A 14,948-nucleotide genomic window follows, 5' to 3' on the forward strand; every position below is an offset into this window, starting at 1 on the left:
CTGCAACCACTGCCTCCCAGGTTTAAGTGATTCTCCTGCCTCAGCCTCCTGAGTAGCTGGGATTACAGGTGGGTGCCACCATGCCCGGCTAATTTTTTGTATTTTTAAGTAGAGATGGGGTTTCCCCATGTTGGCCAAGCTGATCTCGAACTCCTGACCTCAGGTGATCCACCCGCCTTGGCCTCCCAAAGTACTGGGATTACAGGCATGAGCCACCGCGCCTGGCCTGTTCCTGGCTTTGTCTTTGCCTATGACAAGTTCTTTCTGGTTCAGCTGATAGTATTTCCCCCAAATTCAGAATACATAAGAAATCACTGGGAATTTACATCTGATTACCATACATTCATTCTCTCATATTACAAGGCTCAAAGTTACAAGGAGAAATAGTATGTGATTGCGATGTTGGTGTTTCATTAATATTTTCTTAAAGTTGTTTTCTGAGGATGTAGCCAGAATAATAATTCTCTCAAATTCAAAAAACTGTTGGCACAATTTGAAGTCAGTCATCATTTCTAAACAATGTATACTCTTTTTGCTGCCAAGATAGCTTGACAATTTTAATATCTGCATGATGGCCTATGTGATAATACCAGCAGCATTCTGGGGATAAGATCTTAGAGGGTATGTTGAGGAAAAAATACTTGTTTAGGTGGCTTTCATCATGCCACTCTGCTTCAATGTCATTTGTCCTGGAGGATTCCCTTAAAGCACTCCTGGGTGATGCTGAGAACTTGAATGGGTGTTCCACCAAAAATGGCTGCATGGTAATAAAAATCCCCCTGGCCGAATGGAATGTATGCCACCGACTCCTTCCGTCTCTCATAAGTATTCTCCTCAGGATGTTTCCTCTACCACCAGGCCTGTAGCTGAGCCACCGACTGGCCCAGGGACTCCACCCCAAAATTGTCTTCGAACACCTGGTCCACATCCATGCAGAAGAGAAAGTCAACTTCCTGTTGGATGTGGGCCAACATGTGCTCCCTGATGGTCTTCATGCCCATCATGTTGATGACTTGCTACCTCTTCTCAGGCTTGGTCTCAAACACTCTGAAGAAACAGAGGACCCAGCTCTATCAACGGCATCCTGGAGATATTATCGGCCATGATGTAAAATATGACTTTGTGGCTGACCATAAAGTACCCATCAGCAGATGTTATGAACTGCTTCAAGTAATACTCTACATATCTTCCGACAGCAAAAACCGTCAAACCCACAGTAATTTTCTGTTTGCATAAGAATTTTCTAGGATGGTTCTAAGTGCCTTCCCACACAACCGGCGCATTCCAACTGGTCACGGTCAGCATCTCTGGGCGATTGTATGGATTAAACCAGTCCCATAGCTGAAGCTCTTTTTTTGTCATCTTCTTTTCTTTGTTCTTTCTCTTTTTCTTCGTCTATGTCTTCTTCTTCCTCTGCTTGAGGATTGTGGGTCCCATTGTTGGAACAGCTTGGAAACCACCGGCCCTTCCGACCGCCGCTGTCAACAACTTCTGGGTGTTTTAAGTGATACATCCACAAGAGAGAGCCTTCTTGGGTGTTGATACATTTCCAAAGCACAACAATCACAGTTGAGACAACCAGCATGGGAGGAATTACATTTCCTTTGACATTCACTATTTTCTCCTTATCATCTGCTTCTTTCAGCCCAGAGTAAAAGGCAAAACAACAAAGTTCTACTGAGCTCCCTTCTGCAGAAGGAAGGATTCAAGGAAGCGAAGATGCTGCGTTCCAACTCTTGACTGGCAGAACCCGGGCGCTGCCAAAGGCCGGCGCGTCGCGAGGGGCCATAAGCAAGACTGTGCCTCCCTCCCGGCCCAGGTGGCCCCCTGGGCGCTCGGATCAGCTGCCTAGCCGCGTCCGCCCCAGCCCAACAAGGCATGCCGCGGAAACGCATCGACTTTGACATTCAACTCAGAATTTTATTTCAGAAATTACCAACTAGTTAAATAAATATAGCTCTATTATTACCTTTAACTCATTTACAACAAATGTAGAAATTGAGCACAGGCCACATGTACTTGGCAGAAGGCTGTTTTAAAAATGAACATCAAACTTATTTTCTGGCAAGACTCTCCTCCCCATCATCCATCCATTCAGCATTAGGTTCAGAAAAAACTACCTACAGAACAGTGGTTTTCCAATTATGTTTCATGGTCATGGTATTCTCATTTCTTGAGATTATACAGGTACAACTTTAAGTTCTATGCTCAAATGTGTCAAGCAGCTGCACACTACATATTCCTCTTATATGCTGCCATATTAAATGTTCTGTGGGTCAGGCGCTATGGCTGTAATCCCAGCACTTTGGGAGGCCGAGGCGGGTGGATCACTTGAGGTCAGAAGTTTGAGATTGGCCTGGCCAACATGGTGAAACCCTTTTCTACTAAAAATACAAAAATTAGCCAGGTGAAGGGGCGCACCTGTAATCCCAACTACATAGGAGGCTGAGACAGAGAAATCACTTAAACCCGGGAGGTGAAGGTTGTAGTGAGCTGAGATTGCACCACTGCACACTCCAGCCTGGGTGACAGAGTAAGACTATGTCTCAAAAAAAAAAAAAAAAAAAAAAAAAAAAAAAGTTCGGAGACGTGGTACTATTAAGAAAACTGTTTCCTGCACTTTTTCTCTTAACCACAACCCTCCTCAACAACAACACCCCCCTTCCCCTTCCCCAGCCAACACATAACCCAAGACCTAAAGAGTATTTGCTTCTACTATTTTATGGAACTAGTGCTCTAGGGTTCACAACTTGGGAAATCCCACAGCTGAGCTTCCTTGTAATAGTAGGGCGGAAGAATGGAAAGCCATATACAGCCCTGGAGGGTCTTTTTTTCCCCTAAGAATTTTGATGTTTTCTTTATTCCATGCCATATCAGAATTGCTTTAGTGAAAATTGAGAGGGTTTTAATTCCATTTGCTTTTATTTCACATTCCTAGTCTCTAGTAGGAGTGACCTTTATCCAGTTACTTACCCTTTTTGTGCCTCTCATACTTAAAATGTGAAAAACACCAATGTCATAGGGCTGTTCTGAGGATTGAGTTAATACAATGCCTGACTCATAAATAAGTGCTCGGCAGGGCATGGTGGCTCACTCCTGTAATCCCAGCACTTTGGGAGGCCGAGGTGGGCAGATCACCTGAAGTCAGGAGTTCAAGACCAGCCTGGCCAACATGGTGAAACCCTGCCATCTCTATTAGAAATAAAAATATTAGCCAGGCGTGGTGGCAGGCACCTGTAATCCCAGCTACTTGGGAGGCTGAGGTATGAGAATTGCTTGAAGATGGGAGGCAGAGGTTGCAGTGAGTGGAGACTGTGCCACTGAACTCCAGCCTGGGCAACAGAGTGAGACTCCCTCTCAAGGAAGAAAAAAAAAATGCTCATAAAGGCCGGTGCAGTGGCTCACACCTATAATCCCAGAACTTTGGGAGGCTGAGGTGGGTGGATCACTGAGGTCAGGAGTTCATGACCAGCCTGGACAACATAGCGAAACCCTGTCTCTACCAAAAATACAAAAAATTAGCCGGGCGTGCTGGTGCATGCCTGAAAATCCAGCTACTCTCGAGGCTGTGGCAGGGAGAATCGCTTGAACCCAGGAAGCAGAGATTGCAGTAAGCCGAGATTGCGCCATTGCACTCCAGCCTGGGCTACAGAGCAAGACTCTGTCTCAAAAAACTAAATACATTTTTAGAATGCTCATAATTATAACAATTATTATTATATACAAGACTTTCTGTCTTTGAAGGACTCAAAACTTTAGTAGAAGCAATTTCTACATTAGAACAGTGACAGAAAGGTCAGAAAGAAAAGCTTAGGGACAAATGAAGGCCACCAACTACCAAAACATTTGGACTTTATTCTGTAATAGTCAGTCACTGAATGTTTTCAGTAAGTAAGTAGTACTATAAAAACAATGTTTTGGACAACTCTCAAGTGGTTGTGTAGAATGACTTGGGAATAGGGGCAAATAAAAGATTAAAATAATATGACAATAGCTAATGTTTATGCTTTTCCGGAACTTCGTTAAGTATGTAAGAAATATTAGTTATAAATATTATTATTACGGTCTAGGAAATGTGCTAGGCACCTTATATAGGATATTTTATTTAACTCTTTTTTTTTTTTTTTGAGATGGAGTTTCGCTCTTGCTGCCCAGGCTGAAGTGCAATGGCACAATCTTGGCTTACTGCAACCTCGGCCTCCCGGGTTCAAGAGACGCTCCTTGCCTTAGCCCCCCAAGTAGCTGGGATTATAGGTGCCTGCCACCACGCCCAACTAATTTTTGTATTTTTAGTAGAGACAGAGTTTCACCATATTTGGCTGGGCCGGGCGTGGTGGCTCATGCCTGTAATCCCAGCACTTTGGGAAGCCGAGGTGGGTGGATCATCTGAGGTTAGGAGTTATTTAACTCTTAAAACAACCCTGAGGTAATATCCTGATCATCATTTACCCATGAAGAAACTGAAGCTGAGAAAGATGAAAATGAATTGCCTATGACACCAAGAAAGTGGCTGTAAACATGATTTATATTTAAGGAATCTGACTTCAAATATTATAGTTCAGCTGGAAATTCAAAAGTGAAAGAATTTACACACAGAAAAAGACAAAACATGATTTGCTTTCTGAGTGGACACAGGCTAAAAGAAAGTATTATTGATAATACCAAATGACTGAGGCCTTGAGGTCAACACATACGAAAAAAAGACCTGCTTCTTTGTGCGTGTATGTGTGTGTGTTTTACATTAAATATGGTGGAAAGGCTATTCAGAACAAAAGGCAATTAATTGTGGCTGAAGCACTAAGGATAGTGCTTCATCACTTGATGAAAGATATATTAATCATGGCAGATGGGTAAAATAAAGAATATGGCATTACTGGGGAGAAAAAATTTATTACATATATATTTATTATTATTATTATTATTATTACTATTTTAAAGACGACGTCTCACTCTGTTGCCCAGGCTGGAATGCAGTGGCACGATCTCGGCTCACTGCAACCTCCACCTCCTGGGTTCAAGCAATTTTTCTGCCTCAGCCTCCCGAGGTGCGCCACCATGCCCAGCTAATTTTTGTATTTTTAGTAGAGATGGGGTTTCACCATATTGGTCAGGTTGGTCTCGAACTCCTGACCTCCTGATCTGCCCGCCTCGGCCTCCCAAAGTGGTGGGTTTACAGGCATGAGCCACCACACCCGGCCTTTATATTACATACATTAAAGTAAAAGGATACATGAGAGCAGATCAGAGGTATGTGTGAAATTTAGACACATAGTATGAGGCTAAATCAAGTTTCATCTGTTTCATTAACTGCTATTGCCTGACTCTGAAGTACTCAGTAATAGTTGATGAATATAGAAAACAATGGTAAAGGTCAGGTTGATTTGATCAGATTTGAGGTATGTGCTAGTAGAGAGCTATTTCAAGGTTTGTTGTTGTTTTTAACAGGAGTATCAAGTGAGATTGATTTTTCATCTCTTCAGGTTCTTTTAGAAAGGCCTGTCAGCTGGCTCCACCCCTAACACTTTCAGGGATGTTGACCCCTACCTGGCAAAACTTGTGTTTAAAATCATAAATATTAAGCAGATGAAAAACTTGGATAGTAAATACTTCGTAACTCAACTCCACGGATTTGTATGTCTGACGGAACAATACACAGCTGCAGGTCCACCAAGGCTACAAAAGCTAACTACAGAGATAGTCTTTTAGCTATTTTGAAAACAGTAGGGCCTGACTACAGTCATCTGTCGCATACCCATTAGTCTTACTAAGGTCCTGCTGGCGTCAGAGAGGTGGCTTTACGATGCACGGAAGGAGTGTTGTCCGGCCAGAGAAACGGGGAGGCTCAGCTGCCGTGGGAGGTACAAGGAGTAGCGCTAGGAAGTCGCTGCTAGGCCTCTGGCAAGAACACCAACTGACCCGCAATGCGCCTGGCCAAACTGCAGCAGCTTGCTCTGCAAATACCGCATAACAGAAAAACCCTGTATTGGAGAAAATAAGAATCCGCGGCAGAAACGGCGTGCGCGGCGATTCAAAGGTTTTTATCCAGCACGGTTCCCCCTCTCAGACTACATATCCCACCATTCAGTCCTTCCACGGGAGCCAATGAGTAAGCTACAAGTTCCCACAGCCAATCACATTCTGAGCCAGTGTATCACCCGACTGAATTCTGGGATTTGTGGTTTTCACGTGGCAACATTACCCCATGGTGGTTAGGACAATGCAGGCCACGCGTCTGATCCCAAACGAAAGCTCCCTGTTATAATTCTTATGTTGGTTCCGCAAGCTAACTTCTTAATTGTCGTTACTCCTAGGCTTTCTCTTTCTCAAAGCTCGTAATCTTTTTCTCTTAATATCATTAAATAATCAAATTATTTTCATATTAAGGCCCACCTGCTCCACTCATCTGTCCTTTAACCGTCGCTTTAAAGTCTCGCGAGAACAGCCCCCCCCTTTTTTTTTTTTTTGGTCATTGTCATGCCTCTAAAAGGCGGGTCACGCGAAAACTGACATAGGCTTCAGCCAACCGAATTGTCTTTTAACTCTCGTCTTCATAGCGTGCGCGGGGAGGCCTCCGTGAACTCTGACCTTAGTTTTCCGCAGCGTCCCGCGTCTGCCGACCCCGCCCCCGGAGCGAAGGAGGCTGGCTTTGGCCTTTTGCCCTAGGGAGCGAGTGCGGAGCGAGTGGGAGTGAGACGGCCCTGAGTGGAAGTGTCTGGCTTCCCGTAGAGGCCCTGCTGTACGCCCCGCCGCCCATGAGCTCGTTCTCCAGCGAACAGCGCCGTCGTTAGGCTGGCCCTGTAGCCTCGGCTTACCCCGGGACAGGCCCACGCCTCGCCGGGGAGGGGGCAGCCCGTCGAGGCGCCTCCCTAGTCAGCGTCGGCGTCGCGCTGCGACCCTGGAAGCGGGAGCCGCCGCGAGCGAGAGGAGGAGCTCCAGTGGCGGCGGCGGCGGCAGCGGGCAGCAGCTCCAGCAGCGCCAGCGGGATCGAGGCCGTCAACATGGCGAGCGCCTCCTACCACATTTCCAATTTGCTGGAAAAAATGACATCCAGCGACAAGGACTTTAGGTGAGGCCGAGATCCGACCCTCACCCCACCTCGGGGTTCTCGCTGCCGCGGCCCTGGCCGTCACGCAGGCCTTGCCCCACCCCTTCGGCCGTAGCCGGTAGCTTCGGTAGCTTCGCTGCCCCGAGGTCTCCAGCCCACCGGTCCGCTGGCCTCCCGATCCCTCCCGAGCCCCTTTCCTCTCCCCTTTTGCAACCCCATCCCCCCATTCTTTCTTCTAGGCAGTTGTCCGCCGCAGTCTCTAGGCCCCGTTTGCGTCTCCAAGTGCCCCCACATCCTTCCCTGCCCCACTGGGAGGCGATTTTCGCGTCTCAGGTAGCGCGAAGGGGCGAAACCACCCACCATTGTGGAGAAGGGAGTTGCTCTAGGCCGGGAGACCGGGAGACCGGGCGCCGGGCCTACTCTCTTGCCATCCTGCGTCGCTAGGCCGCCCTGCTCGCTGGGGCCCAAGCTGCTGCCCACTCGGGGACCTGGCAGCCTCCTCTCTGCCCACAGGTGCGCGTGGGCCTTGCTGCATTCAGGTGGAATGATGAACTTTTCCGCTCTTGGCTGATATATACTTCTTTTTTTGGATTATTTCCTTTCGTGAAGGTGGGAAGAAGGGGGAGGGGAGCCAGGATGGAGGAAACTTCGCTCGTAGGGTTTTCCCGCCAGCATCACTGTCAGTTCCCCTTGTCAGGTAGAACCCGCTTAGGTACTCGGGGTTTCAGTCTCATGTCCTCATATCGAAAATCACTGCCAAAGGGATGGATTGCTGGATCTTGATCATAGCAGATGGATCTTCTTCAAAAGGAAGAGATGTTTAATACGGAGCTGGTGAATATGAAGCTTTATTACAGCAGTTCTGTTCAGGAGATCTGTACTGTTGGTTCCAAATTGTTGTAATATGCGTAGTCAAGATTTGTTATATTTTTACAGGTTATCTTTGTTTTTTTTGTTTTTTTTTCCTTGCACGCTACGGTGATTGTTGCATTCTTTCCCGCCTCCCATCTCTTCACAAATAAGTTCTCAATCTTAAAAAAAAAAACGAAGAAAAACAAAAAAAAAAAAACCTTGCTTATTTCCTTATACCTGTTTTGTTCTTTAATGCTTTAGTGGTTGTAATTTGAGTGCATTTTAAAGGAAAGAACAAATAGTCATCAACTAAAATTGTGACTAAAGAGCTTGTTTCATATGAACAATATGTGCTAACACCTGAAAATGTGTCCAAACCGTGTGGACTAGGAAGAATGTTTAGGGTTTGTGAAAGGAGAGAGCCGTGAAAAAGTAGTAATTGTGTTCCTGATTAAATTGATGTACTGGCTTATTAAAATAGTCAATGACCACAAAACCATATATTACTTAAAAAAATATTTCTACTTAGGCAGCTTTTAAGTGTTGTATTTAAAGCTTAAAAATCAGTTTGCTAATGGTAAAAATTTTAGTATTGTAACTTTTTTGAGGTGACATGTTTGTTTTGTGTATTTTAGATTTGTGTAGTTCTAGCGCCAAAATTAAGAATCTTGGGGGAAATAAAAGTTTTGTGTTGTTTAACGGATTGGAATGCCTTTTGATTTTTGGGGCTTTGCTTGCTTCCAATTCAAGTAATGGATAAGGTGTGTCGTGTGATTTCCTCCCCATTGCTGTCAGTTTGGCTCATCCTGTAAAGGTAATACATTTTATTCTGATTGTGGTCAATTTCAGTCTGAAGATAGCACTTTGTAATAATACAACTTTGTTCAGCTAGTCACACTTCTGTATGGGTGTAAGTTTAGAAAGGCTAAATAAATTATGTGGTGATACCGTACATGTGATTATTTTTGAGACGGAGTCTGGCTCTGTTGCCCAGGCTGGAGTGCAGTGGCATGATCTCCGCTCACTACAAGCTCCGCCTCCCGGGTTCATGCCATTCTTCTGCCTCAGCCTCCCGAGTAGCTGGGACTACAGGCGTCCGCCACCACACCGGGCTAATTTTTTGTATTTTTAGCAGAGATGGGGTTAACCAGAATGGTCTTGATCTCCTGACCTTGTGATCCACCCGCCTCGGCCTCCCAAAGTGCTAGGATTACAGGCGTGAGCCACCACGCCCAGCCTAAAGCTTGCTTTCTTTAATTTCCTGTGAAAGAAAGATAACATATACATATCTAGGATTTTTTTTTAATAAAGTTAAATGAAAGAATAATGCTCTGATACTAAATGACAGTCACTGCTGAATTTGATAGAGATTATGAATTTTGGTTGTACTGAATCAAAACATTGCCTGGAGTATTAGTGTAATATTGGTATATCCCTAATTGTTGGTGAATGCTAGGCAGGATATGTTTAGGACCAGTATGTGATTTCCAGTAATTTGACATAATTAAGATATTTTTATTAACTGTCTTCTGAAAAACATTTTTATAATGTGCTGTAGTCATCTCGTTAATAGGTCTTTGGAACTAAAGCACTTTATATATTCAGTTTAAACAGACATTTAATAATTAGAGTTTGGAGTCAAGAATTTTGAAATTTTTCCTGCATATTTTTAGTATAGGCATTTATTTTAATTTGTTCTTTTTTTAAAAATGATGCTTTGTTCTCATTAGAAGTTTATTTTGGCTTAAATACCAAGAATTGTGGCTACATATTTTAAAATACCTAGCACTAGAAGGATCTTGAGGGCAAGGTTAATTAACATTATGAAATGACCAACATTTGCAAAGCACTCTGCCTGTACTAAGGACAAGAGAAGAAAACAATGCTCCAACATGAAGAGCAAATTTTATTCTCCTCATGGTAGAATCCAAAGAGAATTTGACCTCGTCACAAGATGTGGGTTCTAATCATGTGTGATTCTTTGTTATGGACTGTAGGATCTTATGCAAGCTACTTAATTTGAGATTACATTTTCACTTCTGAGAGGCATGGACATGACTAATTACAAAAGGTTGCTTATAGGTATAAAATTTCAGGTCTATGTAGATAATTACATAGTTCATTAATACAGAGAAGGTACAGGAATGAATGCAGGCTTAAAACTTTGGAAATGTCAGCGTTTTAAAAGAATCTTTTTGTAGGACTTAATAGGCTCAATTTATTGAAAAATTGTATAATATTTGTTTTGTGTTTTAGTATTGTGCATTATTTAAAAATGGGATATTAAGACTTAGGAGAAATGGGGAAGCATTAGGATGAGAAATGCTGATACTAGGAACTCTGATGTCATATGCAGGGTTTTTTTGTTGTTGTTATTTTTGTTTTTTTTTTTTTGAGACGGAGTCTTTGTCGCTAGGCTGGAATGCAGTGGCACCATCTCAGCTCACTCCAACCTCCACCTCCCAGGTTCAAGCGACTCCCCTACCTCAGCCTCCCAAGTAGCTGGGATTTACAGGCACGCACCACCACGACTGGCTAATTTTTTGTATTTTAGTGGAGATGGGGTTTCACCGTGTTGGCCAAGATGGTCTTGATCTTCTGACCTCGTGATCCGCCTGCCTCGGCCTCCCAAAGTGCTGGGATTACAGGCAAGAGCCACCGTGCCCGCCCATGCAGGGTTTTTTTTTTTTAACCCTTAAAAAAAAAGAAAAAAGACTAGGCGCTCTTTTATAAAAAAAGGAGGAGGCATTTGTGTGTCTTAATTACTAGGATATTGCCTGTTACATACTAGGTTCGGTTTAGTGAAAAGTTATTGATGAATGCTGATTCAAATAAAACCTTCAGAAGAAAAATGAAGAAACATTCCTTGGGACAGTACCTTAGAACAGTGCTTCTCATCACTTCCTCCCTAAAAAAAAAACACTTCTGGAGTGTACTGAGACTTTTATAACAGTGTATATAGTTATTTTAAGGACCTCTAGGGATGCATGTTCCATAAAGGAATAAAGAGTAAACCTTACAATTTAACAATAGATAGGGGATTCAGTAGATACCAGAGCGAAAGCTTTAATGTGGATGAACCATGTGACACTCCATTTGTGAATATTAATATTAAATATTCGGTGGATTGAGGTAACTAGGTTTTCTTTTCTTTTTCTTTTTTTTTTTTTAGAGATAGGGTCTTGCTCTGTCGCCCACACTGGAGTTCAGTGAGTGGCACCATCTCAGCTCACTACAGCCTCTACCTCCTGGGTTCAAGCAGTCTTCCCACCTCAGCCCCCAGAGTAGCTGGGACTACAGGTGTCCACCACCACACTTGGCTAATTCTTTTTTTATAGAGACAGGTGTCACCATGTTTCCCAGGCTGGTCTCAGTTCCGGCAGTCTGCCCACCTTGGCCTCCCAAAGTGCTGGGATTACAGCCTTGAGTCACTGTGCCTAGCCAGTTCTTTTATTTTCATATGCTTCAACCACCAGTTGATTTAAAATATTCCAAGGACTCAGAGCTCAAGAAAATACTGTCTTTCTATGTATAATAGTTAATATAAATGCTTACTGTGAGCTTGATTTTTATTTATCCTTACAACTTTAGTAAAAGAGGGTAACAACAATCTCATTTACAGTTGAAGAAACTGAGATTTGGAGAGATGAAGTACTTGTTTAAGGTCAGTTAGATAGTAGGTCTGGGATTTATAGGATCTCTTTACCCCCAAAGCATGAACTCTTAACTACCCAGCTATGTCACTTCTCCAGGGTTTAGACTAGGAGATATTAAGATTCAAGCCTTAAATTTCATTTCCCTCTAAAATTAGGGTTATAGAATATTTCATGCTAGAAGATACTTTTAATAATTCCTGAGAAGAACTACAAAAAGTTTAAGATCTAGTGCTTACTTTCCCTAAATCTACATGCTTGTTGAATAGTTAAGACACTATTGTAAAAAGATGAATAACCCAGGGCAGTATGTAATTGTCAGGCATTAAGTGGCAGAGAATATTAAAGAAAGAAGATTCCTGTCCATGGAGTGATCTAAGCCAGGTGTTGAAAATGAAACCCTAGGTAGAAAGAGAAAATGTAAAGCACACGATATAAAATTTCACTGGGGAAGAGGAAATAGATAACTTGACTAGCTGGATGGATATTGTCCCCAGAACTCCTTAAGAATAGGGACCTTGTCTCACTAAATGGAATCCTTCGCTTTGTCTGGCTCTGGGCCATGTGGGTTCTCAGTAGGTGCTTGTTTAAGTAAAATTGGATTTTAGTTCGATTATACAGGATTTTAGGAACCTTCAGGAAACCATTGTAAAGTCAACAAAACTTTGTTTAAATACCACTTGATAGAATCCTCTTAAAATAATTCACTATACTATAGAATGCAAGTTTTTCCCAATTTGATAAAGGTTTATATTACCAGATTTATTTATTTAAGTGTTTTGGATATTGGACAGTATTTTCTTTTGGAAACTGTTTAAAGTGCTTATTAAAAAAATCTCAAGCCTTTTAAGGAATCATAGGTTTTCAGAGCTGGAAGGAACCTTGCAGATCCTATCATATAGCTGAAAGTACAGTGTGGGCATTTACAATAACATAACAGCAAACAGCGAAATTATCTTAAGTACTTGTGCTTGAAGAAAAGCAGGCTTAATTAGAAGAAATAGATATGCAGAGATTAAGAAGGTGATTTCTGGGCACTTTTAAAAATATTTAGCAGATTGATGGAAGTAACTTTCTTGATTTTACTTAGATGTTTTTTTCTTGATATATACTGTACTAACTGGTTATCAGCAGTGATTAGGGCTCACCAGTGAGAAAGAGGAGGAAGGGACCTCACAGATAAAACTGGGAAGAAAGATTAGTAAAAATTAGATTTCTTTACATGAACAATATTAAGACTATTCCAATTTAGGCCTTGTGCGGTGGCTCATGCCTGTAATTCTAGCACTTTGGGAGGCCAAGGCAGGCAGATCATCTGAGGTCAGGAGTTCATGACCAGCCTGGACAACATGGTGAAACCCCGTCTCTACTAAAAATACAAAAATTTGCCGAGCATGGTGGTGCATACCTGTTACTCACGAGGCTGAGGCAGAATCGCTTGAACCCGGGAGGCGGAGGTTACAGTGAACTGAGATTGCAGCACTGCACTCCGGCCTGGGCGACAGGGAGACTCTGTCTCAAAACAAAACAAAACAAAAAAACTGTTCCAATTAAATTCATAGCACTCTAAGGAATAACTGAGGAAAAATGATATAGCAGTGGTGTATGTGCAGGATCTCTGAAAGGTAATTGGTGTACTGAGTGATAAAATTGACCATATCAACTAGATTTCTGGTTGGAAACAAGAGTAAAATTGTGTTTATGTATGATGGGAGAGGCTGTAGTGAGAGTTACTGTGAGTGCAAGGTATCTATCCATCTAGTGCATACCTAGATCTAGTGTAAGTTCCAGACTTACGTGTTACTCATCACTGTGTTTGCAGAGTAGAGTTCCTTATGTTGGTGCCCTCAAAATGCTTGTTGAATAAAGGAATGAGATGGCACTGCCTGCAGGTTGTATCAGCCTGGGAATTCCATTGAAGTCTGAAATGTAATCATTTATCTTTTTCTTTTCCCATCTTAACGCCTTCTTTATCCTTATTTTGGCCTGTTAAATTACCATCCACTGAAAGTCACAGGCAGAAAACTTTTGATACCACTCTTCTGCTGTCTTCTTTGGTCTCCTGATGAATATTTCTCAAATTAATCTTGCTATCTCAGGCCTCTTCCTAACCCAGTGTGTTCCCTCTGGCCATTAGAATTTTCTTTCTATATACTGCAGCTGATCATTGCCTCCCTCGCTGATTTCCTTTGACTACAAGATAAACTCCAGATTTCTTAGCTGTTGCCCATCTGAATTCGTAGAGACTGCTCTCCTAAAATCCCTAACAGTCTCTCTAGTCTCCTAATGTAACTCATTTAGCGGATATTTTCTTTGCTCATCTATTTGGTATATATATATATATTTTTAACCACTTTTTCCTTCTTGGAATTCTGTTTCATGGGCATCCTCACACAAGTTGGGTTTTTTGTCTGTAATAGTCAGGGAGAACACACACTTTAGGGTATCAAAGGATTTTAGAAGGAACCTATTCATTTGGTTAATTTGGGAAAGAGTCTAAGGAAGTGAAGCTTTGCTTTAGATTGAATGTTGTCAGAAAGTAAGGTCAATTCTATGATTTGGCCTTTTAATAAGTTTTGTAGGGAGGGCTGACCTAAGCAGGGGGAAAGCTGTAATTGGTAAAGAAGTACCAGTCACTCATTTAACTGGAGAGGGGAATGTTTGGTATTTTGTGTTGCTCAGTGACCTTGTCCAAAATGGATGTTCTGTGAGATTGTTTATGTCCAAGGAAACAATATGCCTTAGCTGTTAAGCATCAGATCAGTTGGTAGTAACACTGAGGTATAGGTGTAGGTCTCAGATAAGTTTCTGGAATGTGGAGGCTGCTGTTTTTTTCTTTATCAGTGCCCACTTTTGGCCTAGGGTAGACAGAGTTGGGTTGCAGGACATTAATTTTTGATTTTCACATCTTCACTATGGCAGAGATTTTGTTGTTTAAGATCAGAGGAATATCCATTCCATGTAGTTTGCAGTTTAACCAAAGTTAATCCTTTCTTCTGTTGTAAGATGAGCAGTTTATTCATCTGATGTGATGGTGGCTGCAGGGTAACATTAAGAGTCTGGACAGGGATACGTCAGCTGACTGCAATACCCAATCTTGTGGTTTTCGTTTTACTTCTTTCCTCCTAACTCATCCTTACCATCCCTATGTCTAATCCGTTTTGAAGAACTATTAATTTCTAGTTTGTAAAATTCAAACCACTAGTTCTCAGTATTTGTAGTATGTTTTGTAACATTATCACAAACACTGAGTTAGCAAGTACTGAACCATTGCTTCTGAGGGAATTATGGAATTAGTTTCTATGAGTCCTAAGTCACATTATTTTAATCAGTTGATGAGTTTGTAACCTTGTTTTATGAGTGTTTCTTTTAAAGATGTGTTAATATATATTGCTGAT

The 14,948-nt window shown here is 42.3% G+C and overlaps 1 protein-coding gene and 1 pseudogene across 1 annotated transcript in view; one reads left to right on the plus strand and one right to left on the minus strand.

The window, feature by feature from the left end:
- Positions 1-224: 224 nt before the first annotated feature.
- Positions 225-7,000, minus strand: LOC113224902 (annotated as a pseudogene).
- CAND1 (cullin associated and neddylation dissociated 1) overlaps positions 6,574-14,948 on the plus strand; it is a 48,153-nt gene continuing 39,778 nt past the window's right edge. Inside the window, exon 1 of the mRNA XM_023225080.1 lies at positions 6,574-7,066. Coding sequence (XP_023080848.1) covers positions 6,999-7,066 — 68 coding nt within the window. The 5' untranslated portion in view covers positions 6,574-6,998. The remainder of the gene's footprint in view (positions 7,067-14,948) is intronic.

This window comes from Piliocolobus tephrosceles, chromosome 10 (genome assembly GCF_002776525.5).
Source record: "Piliocolobus tephrosceles isolate RC106 chromosome 10, ASM277652v3, whole genome shotgun sequence".
Taxonomy (NCBI): domain Eukaryota; kingdom Metazoa; phylum Chordata; class Mammalia; order Primates; family Cercopithecidae; genus Piliocolobus; species Piliocolobus tephrosceles.